At 40.6% G+C, this 8,696-nt stretch overlaps 2 protein-coding genes across 2 annotated transcripts; one reads left to right on the top strand and one right to left on the bottom strand.

The window, feature by feature from the left end:
- The first annotated feature begins 40 nt into the window (after positions 1-40).
- On the top strand, positions 41-2,972 carry LOC103467082 (L-rhamnose-binding lectin CSL2-like). The gene is made up of 7 exons (XM_008413138.2): positions 41-63; positions 192-359; positions 1,307-1,416; positions 1,509-1,553; positions 1,663-1,795; positions 2,480-2,583; positions 2,701-2,972. Exons 1-7 carry the CDS (start codon positions 41-43, stop codon positions 2,706-2,708), a joined length of 591 nt encoding a protein of 196 aa, XP_008411360.2. The 3' UTR covers positions 2,709-2,972.
- On the bottom strand, positions 2,759-8,374 carry lrrc47 (leucine rich repeat containing 47). Its single transcript, XM_008413102.2, has 7 exons — positions 7,642-8,374; positions 6,022-6,468; positions 5,820-5,936; positions 5,433-5,548; positions 4,879-4,981; positions 4,586-4,675; positions 2,759-3,690 (listed from the first exon to the last, which is right to left on the bottom strand). The coding sequence occupies exons 1-7, from the start codon at positions 8,332-8,334 to the stop codon at positions 3,469-3,471; spliced, it is 1,788 nt and encodes a 595-aa protein (XP_008411324.1). The 5' UTR covers positions 8,335-8,374; the 3' UTR covers positions 2,759-3,468.
- Between the last annotated feature and the right edge of the window lie 322 nt (positions 8,375-8,696).

Below are 8,696 nucleotides of genomic sequence, written 5' to 3'. Positions count from 1 at the left end.
TTTTTTTTTACACAGATTATCTGTTTCATATTATACTGTGATGGTGATAGCTTTAACAAATATGTAAAAAAGAAACATTTCTTTATAAAAGTTACTGCAGCTGTGCTCATATGAAAATGGCTTGATTGTACACTTGTAAAGCTTGTTGTATCTGGAAAACTGTCTTTACATATTAGGTACAAAAATTAAAGCAAATCTTMTGGTTTTCTGTTGTGTGTAACAGATAACGGAGTGATCAGTGTGCAGTCAGCCCTGTATGGACGAGCTGACCGACGGATCTGCAGTGAGGGCAAGTCTCCCCAGCAGCTTGCCAACACACAGTGCTCTCAAGAGGGCGCTGTGGACATCATCAAAAACAGGTAGTCTCATTATGGCCAGCTTCAACTAAAAAACTATGTCGCTACGCACAGCAGGTGGGGGCGCAAGTATTGTACCTTCCGAGCTGTCTGCGGCATCCCTCCTGAGAGGTGCATAATCAGTGTTGTGCCTCTGTTATTGATCAAATCACTCACACACGCACAAACGGCTGTTAAATATAGAAAATGGCGACTAAAAATATTTTTTTAGCTGTCGCTTTGGCGCCCCCCCCCAAGTGCAGCGCGCCTATGTGTTGCACATTGTGCATACAAACTTTTTTTGAGCCACTGAGAGCAGGTTATGGCTTGGAAAGTTACATTTTTGTCACAATTATTTATTTATTTATTTATTTATTTATTTGGCACATGTGAATCCTGGTTCTTACATTAGAGCAGGGATCTTTAAATGGTTTGAACATTTGGCAAATTTCCTTCCAAGATAAATTAGAGGAGTTGCTACTCTCAGGTCATTCCTGATGTCTTCCGCCACAGCGTTGTGTCAGGACCCAGACCTGCAAGCTGACCAAAGTCCTGCCTTTATAAATGTGCTCACTTGATTATGATAAATCAAGGGCATTTTATTAGCAGCCTACTGTTTCCTATTTGAAACTATTTTTTTTCTTTGGACTGGACAGAAAGTCATGGGAACAAATTTTATTGTTCATGACAAATAATATTTCAGCATAATAATTACCTCAAACAACCAATAGACATTTACAACTTTGCATAAAAGCAATGGTTGAAATCTGCAGCATAAAAGATAACTGAGAGTAAAAAAAAAAACAGGAAAGTACCCTTTACTTAAAAGATGCGCAACATTTAGGTCTAGAAGAACTAACTGGTGAGGAGTCAGAGATTTAGTGATTATATTTAATCTTCTGAATACATTATTTTTCTTTTATTGCGTTATTGAGGAATTCAGTGGCGTGCTTCCACTGTCATTGTAACAGGTGTGATGGCAAGAGGGTTTGTGAGTTCAACACGGGTGACGTTCGCAGCCTCGATCCCTGCGTCGGCATCGCCAAGTATCTGGAGACCAATTACACCTGCCTCCCAGCAAGTCAGTCACCTCTGAACGGCACTAAGAACTGAGCTGAGCTGCACATAAAGTTGTGAAATGTCTAAGGTTGTCCATGTTGTTCATTTTCACAGATCGTCTTGTCACATGTGAACACTCCTATGCACATTTGAATTGTGGTGAGTACTTATTTTCCATTTACAAATGGGTGAGTATGAATTAAACATACGTGGGCATGATTACTTTATCACTGCTGTGTGTGCAAGTTATTGTCCTGCTCTCGATCAGATTACGGGCAGGTCATATTTGTCTATGGGGCCGACTACGGACGCCGAGACCACACCACCTGCTCGTACAGACGACCTGCCTCTCAAACTGAAAACGTTTACTGCTCAAACCCCACCAACATAGTGGCTCAAACGTAAGTACTGGGTCATTTTCCTAAGGGAAATGAACATAAAATAACATCATAAAACTCCTCACACCATTTTAACCTCAGACACAACTAAATGCGGCTCAAAAGTTTTACAGTGTATCCGTGACAAGATCCAGTGGAAACATTAGCATTTAGTAGAGCTATGAAATGATGGTCTCCAAAGAGATCTCTTGACTTTTCTTTTTTGTTCCACTTATAACTTTCAGATTAAGCAAAATTKAATTTACAAAAATTCATACCAAGTATAAACAAGTAATACTATTAAGAGGGAAACAAAAACAACTAACCAAACTAACCTGGCCCTACATGAAATAATTACTTCCTTAAGTCATGAATTATCTGATAAACCACAGTCAATCTCACCAGCCATATTCTGGTCTTATTACTGCTGGCCCTGCAATCGGAGGACTGTCGGTTCGATTCCCGGTCCGCCTGCACGAGACAGAACATTTMACCCACATTGGCTGCTGGTGTAAGTCAGAAGGGCTGGTGCTGCAAAAATTGCAGCCTTGCTTCTGTGTGACTGTCCTACCCTCTCTCGATTAAGAGGCACATTTTAAAACACACCTAAATGGAAAAGGAAAAAACTACTTAAAAAAAAAAAAAGACACTTTTTGTTTCACTGGGAAAGCAGCATTAACAGTATGTCTGTCACCTGGTCATCCGCAGCTGTAACGGGAAAAACAGCTGCACAATCAGAGCCCGCAACTCAGTTTTTGGAGACCCGTGCATAGGCACATTCAAGTACCTGGAGGTGGCTTACACTTGTGAATGYGAGTAGCTTAMAGGCTTTTTTTGACACTTTATGACAAAGGTGTGCCATTTTCTTAGAGCAAATATCCGTAGCAGCAAGTTTCTTTTCTGATTTGAAAATTCTGTTTTATTTGCAGATTTTTGAGTGACTTCAGAAAGATCTGCATGACCAACACAAGAATTGGAAAACACATTGTTAGCACATACAAGATTTTATTTCAAGTACAAAATCATACCCAGATTAGTATAGGTCATGCTAATGTTTAAGGTCTGTAATTGGACCAGATTATTTGATTAGATTTTTTTCAGCARATGTTGGCAAGTGTGTTTGGTTCCCATTGAGGARTTACATTACTCAGGTCTGCTTAAAGAATTAAAACTGTCAAGAAATAAAACATTTRGCATCTGTCATTGTTGTGTTCATGATTTTTTTCTGACTGAACCCCACATTCTGGTTCAGTTACCATGTTGTCCCCTGCATGAGAGAAAAGATTATGCCAAAACGGAATAGATAAATAGATCTAGAATAGAATAATAGAATAGAATAATATCTATTATAATAGAATAATAGATAAAGTTAATGAATCAAAATAAATCTGAAGAAAAAGTCATCAGTTAAAGTAAGCGTCACTAACCAAAGGGCATTTGTGTGCGTAAAAAAAAAAAAAAAGATCACATTTGAAGTATTTGTTGCTTGGGGATTCATCCAAAAATATGAAAAGAAATCATGCAATAGCTATGGGGGTACATTTACACTCGGTCAATACTTCATACAAATGTGTTTGTTTTGAATGTGTGAAAACTAGACGGATGCATCGCACCAAAATGACTGTGATAAAAGCTCAGGGTTCAAAAGAGAAAACTTAAAATAATAGGATGTAAATTGGTGTTGACATAAAATATTACTACCAAATGACAGTGAAGTTACTGATTTCTTTGGAGAGATCCGTTTTTGACGGGTAAACAACCTTCAGGTTCCCATCTTGATCAACGGTTCGGACCTGCTGGACGATGAGTTGGCTGGAGGTTTCTGCGTCGGCGGCTGGCTGCCGTGCGCTGTCCTCCTCTCCGTCTGACCCAGCCTCCTCCTGATGTTCGGCAGTGAACTTGTTCAACTCTGCCATTTTCTGGTGAGGAAGCAAACAACCGTACAATGAAGCTGCTGCTGCACAAACAAATGGCAGAACAATTAAATTAGCATTTCTAATTTGATGACCTCTAATTAAAAAGCCCTGAAACAAATGCGGAATGAATCTAATTCATTGTTAAACATTTRGGCAAATCCGCATTGTAACGTAGCTTAAATTTTAATCAGACACTAAAAGACAAGAAAAGATTTTTGCAGGGAGTGTTGTCCTGGTTATTAGGCCCAGGCAACACTACCTGGGCATAATAAACATTTAAGAAGTAAGAAAGCACACCTGGAAAGGAAGGAAGGGAAGACTAGGAGGGAGACATGAGTAYAAAGAATTAAYGACAGAGAAGACTGGACACAATGGAGAGAGGAAAGGAAGTCCAGAATGAAGGAAGGCAGGTTGGATACAGTTACAGAAGAAAAGAGCAATTAGGAATAAAGGCACAATAAGAAATAAGAAAGGAAAGATGCTGCAAAATGGCATGAGGAGAAAGAAAAGACGAGGAATAAAAAGGCAAAGGAAAGAGGGCAGTGAGGGAGGGAAGGAAACATAGAAAAAAGGGAAGAACAACTTCTGACAATAGGAAAAGGGAATTAGGTCAATAATTTGCTGGTGCTTGGAAATAAAAAAAAGTAAAAAAAAATCATAATAAAAAAAATGTACATCAACATTTGTTCACAATCAGGTCTTGGAAATGAGCAGAGATCAAATCTTTTTAAAAACATTCCTCTACCTCCATCTTAAGAACAAACAGGGACGTGAAATATAACACTTCATTTTCATACATCCTGACGCTTGTCAGATGTGAAAGTTTGATTTATTGGTAATCTACAGAGAAAACGAAATAGTATCCGCAAAACAAGATAAAGGAAAATTGGACCCTTACTATGATCAAGGCATCCATGACATCTTTACAGGTCTGAAGGCTGGTTGAGCTCGTCACTTCTATCAGCAACTCTGTAGTCGTCTTCTTGATCTGCACAAGAAAGATGTTATAATATTAGAAGAATCAAAACAATATATTGGGGTCTGACAGAGTCATCTTGCAAAACCAGATACACGTGCCAAATTAAATACGATTTGATTTCTGCAAATGGTTTAAATGAGTGTTGTTCAAAACTCATTTAACTGTCAAAGGGTCTTCAAAAGAAACCCAGCAGACAAACACTAAGCACAGACCTTGGTTTTCTCACTGTTAGTAATTGGTGGGAATGAGATCACATCTCCATCTGCATCCACCAAGCAGGGGTAGATGGATTTTCCTTCCAAAAGCTGCAGGTATCTGTTGAAGAAGAAATCTATAAACTACTTGGCAGAGACAAAGATGTTTTTGAAGGACCAGCACATCGCAACAGAATACTACATGAGACAAATAAAACACAGGGGTGTTTTTGCCGACTGAAATGTATTTCCTTGCCACTCCTTCTCTGGGACCATCTCAAAAGAGGATTTTTGACAACCAAGCAACAGTCCAGTCTTTTTTCTTCTGACACTTCCACTCAAGTCCTCATCAATATGCTCTCCCTGTTAAAGTTTCCTTAACGAAGACCTTCTATTGCTTGCCTTCCTTGAGGAAGCAGGCAGGTCAGCAATCCTCCCCATGACTGTGCAAGTCATAACAGGTCTATAATATTAAGCTGTCATGAAGTCATTTTTTGTGGTCTGATGCAATATTGACATTTCCAGAGGAAACCAAGTCTGCAGATGTAATGTTGTGTGGAAGGGTTACTGACTTGTGGAGGCCAGTCACATTCTGCCTCTTCTTCTGCTTCCTGAGCTCATCGGCCTCTAAATGAAGCTGTCTTATCAGCTCGACGGCCGTCATCTCCCTCCGACCCAGGGGCACCACCTGAGAAATATTTCATTCAAGAGAGAAACTTTAGATGCTTTTCATCTAAATGGCATCTACACAACACCGTGCAGACGTTTTCCACCACTCCTTATAATATTTAGTCGAAGAGGTTCCTGCAGTATTTTGGTTTCCTGAAGGCCCGTTAAGGATTTCTTTTATGCTCCTTTGGTGAATTAACCTGCTGATGATGGCCAAGACTTTTGCACAGTAATTTAGAACTGCTGCTGAGGAAGCTGCATTCAAATGGAAACCCTCTGCAGCAGTGTACCTTCAGTCGGGTCGGTGGTCTCACATCGTAAACCAGTGGACCTTTCACAAGCTGCGCATCATGGGTCGCGATGGTTGCAATTGTTCTTCTACCACACAAATCATCGTGGAGCTTTGTCTGCAAAACATGTGAGTAGTAACACGTTACTAACTAGTGGTAGGAAGCAAACATAAACATAGCATTTTGGGTGTTTGGTTTTAACCTGAGCAATTAGGAAGCGTTTGAGAGCATTCCCTGGCTTCAGACTCATTCCTCTGACCAGGCAGCACACCAGGTACGGTCGGACATCTTTGACCTCAGCGCTGACCTTAACTGTGAGCGCTGTGGGTGCCTCGGAGACATGGAGCACCCTCACCACCATCTTGTTCAGGTCCTCCACCTCGTCTTGTTCCTCTCTCACCTTTCCCTTCTTCTTCTTATGCTGCTGCTGCTTTTTCTTCTTGTCAGAGTCACCTCCCTCTTCATCCCGTCTTCCTCTTCCTTTGCCTCTCAGGTACTCTAGGATGGACTTGGTCTGACAGCCATTGACCATCTTCTCCAGGCGCTTGTCGCTAAGCTTGTTGCCCTTGAAGTTGATCTCCTTTAACTTGGGGCAGTCGCTCAGATCTGAAGGAATCTCACTCAGCTTGTTGTTGGAGACATCCAGCACCTGGGAAGGCCGGTGTAAGGAAGACAAAACCGTATGCACAAGCTGAGTTTCACACCCTAGAAAAATAGCACATTTTGTCACATTACAACTGTAAACTTCAAGATTTTATATGGAGGTTTTATGTAATAGACTACGGATGAAAGTTCTTGATTAATGACTTAGTCTAAAGTTGACTGATCTTATTGACCGACTAACAATTAATAAACAGCCATTTTCTTAAAAACCTGACTCTTCTCTTGCATTAAAAGTTAATAGTAGTTGGGAACCAATTTTAATCTAATAAAACATTCATTCGACAGTTAATCGTAATTCGATTCATTGTTTACATCTGTATAATAGACCAATACAAAGTTGTGCATTATTGTGAGGTACAAGGAAAATGATAAACGGTTTTTCATGTTTTTGGTAAAGAAAACCGTGAAAAGTGTGGGGTGCATATGTGTTCATACTTCCTGTGACTAAAGATTGCAGAACCAGTTTTGCAGGGTATGCCTCTAGCTTTTCACACCAGGAGACAGGGACTTTTCCACAATCTTCATTGCAAAAATACCTCAAGCTTAGTCCTAGATATTTTCAGGATTTTTTCCAAGTCTAGGCACAGATTGTCAGTTGGATTTAAGTCTGAACTTTGACTGGGCCATTCCTAAACATGGTAATGTTTTGACCAACACCATTGTACTGCACCTATAGTTGTATGTTTAGGGGTTGTTGTCCTGCTGGAAAGTGAACATCCTGTTCAGTCTCAACACTTTATCAGGGTCTTGCACGTTTCCTTCAGAAATTGCCCAAACTTTTAGCTCATTCTCTCTTCCATCATGACCAGCTTTCCTGTCCCTGCTAAACTAAGGCATCTCACAACCTGATTCTGCCACCACCATGCAATAGCACTGGAAAAGTTATTAGTTTTTTTTCTTTTTTGCCACACCTGGTATACTGCATATAGATCTGACAATTACATTTTGGTCTCATCTGACTAGAGCACCTTGTTCCAGGCGCCATGTATCCTTTACATGACTTTTGATACACTTTAAAAAATAACTTCTAATTGCTTACTTTCAGCAACTGTTGACAGATTTTCGGTGGATCTCTGCAGCTCCTTTTGAGTCACTATGACTTTGCCACACTCTTACTAGTCTGTCGTGATGGACTGCACAGTGCTTTGTGAGATCTCACCTTTAGAGCTGATAGCTTGCAAATCTCTCCACTCAGCTCCTGGATTGAGTTATCAGAGGCAACCAGGGTGCTGAGCAGGTCCAGTCGCTCAGAGAAGAGATCAGGAGGGAAAGTAGTGATTTGGTTCTTGGAAACATTGATGGTCGCCAGCTTGGTGCACTGACTCAGGCCATCTGGAAGACCCTCCAAGCAGTTGCAGCTCACATTAAGAGTATTCAGTTCCTTTAACTGAGTGAGCCCATGTGGCAAGCATTTAAGGTTGTTGACGGACAGATCCAGGACCTTCAGCGACTTCAAGATACCGATGACATCTGGGACAGAGGTCAGCTTGTTCCTGCACAGGACGAGGCTTTGGAGGTTGGTCAGATGTTGGATTTCCACATGGATCTCTGTCAAACTCGGACACTGGCTGACTTCAAGATAATTCAGCAGCTGCAGGGAATAAAGAGAAGAGGGAAGCCCCCCGCAGGAAGAAATCCTCTCATCAACACCACCGCCCTGTAAAACCAGCTCACGTCTCTGCTCTGTCGCTGCTTTCTCTATTTCGGGCCACTTTTCCATGTTAGTCATGCTGCCGAAAAGAAATGAAAGGAGTTCGATTGAGCTCTTCTTCTTTTGAGAGTTGTTGGGAAGCTCACACGCAGCTTGAGTAGCTTTACTGCCACCTACTGGACTGAAAGGTGTGGACAGCATGTAAGCATGGACACAAAACTGTTTTATAAGTCTGTGCGATCCCTCTCAACAAATTAAAACATTTTACAAATGTTATATATTTTATTTGAGCAACTTTAATAAAACAGACAGATCTGATTTATTTACTTCTTCACTTTCAGGTAAAGTTTAGATGACTCACCAGGCATCCACTAAGAAAAACACCAACTGAGCAAGCATGCGATCACATGCATATTTATGTTTCGTCTTTTTTTAAAGAAAATTCTTGTACCTTATGTAATTTTTGGAAGCAAGTACATCAAGCTATACAATCGGAAAACAAAAGCATTTGCAGCAGTCAGATTTGTTTACTTGTGCATAAACTTGTAGTTGAGTAATCTGTC

Source organism: Poecilia reticulata, linkage group LG7, assembly GCF_000633615.1.
Source record: "Poecilia reticulata strain Guanapo linkage group LG7, Guppy_female_1.0+MT, whole genome shotgun sequence".
Classification (NCBI taxonomy): domain Eukaryota; kingdom Metazoa; phylum Chordata; class Actinopteri; order Cyprinodontiformes; family Poeciliidae; genus Poecilia; species Poecilia reticulata.
This window is presented reverse-complemented; position numbering and strand designations above follow the sequence as displayed.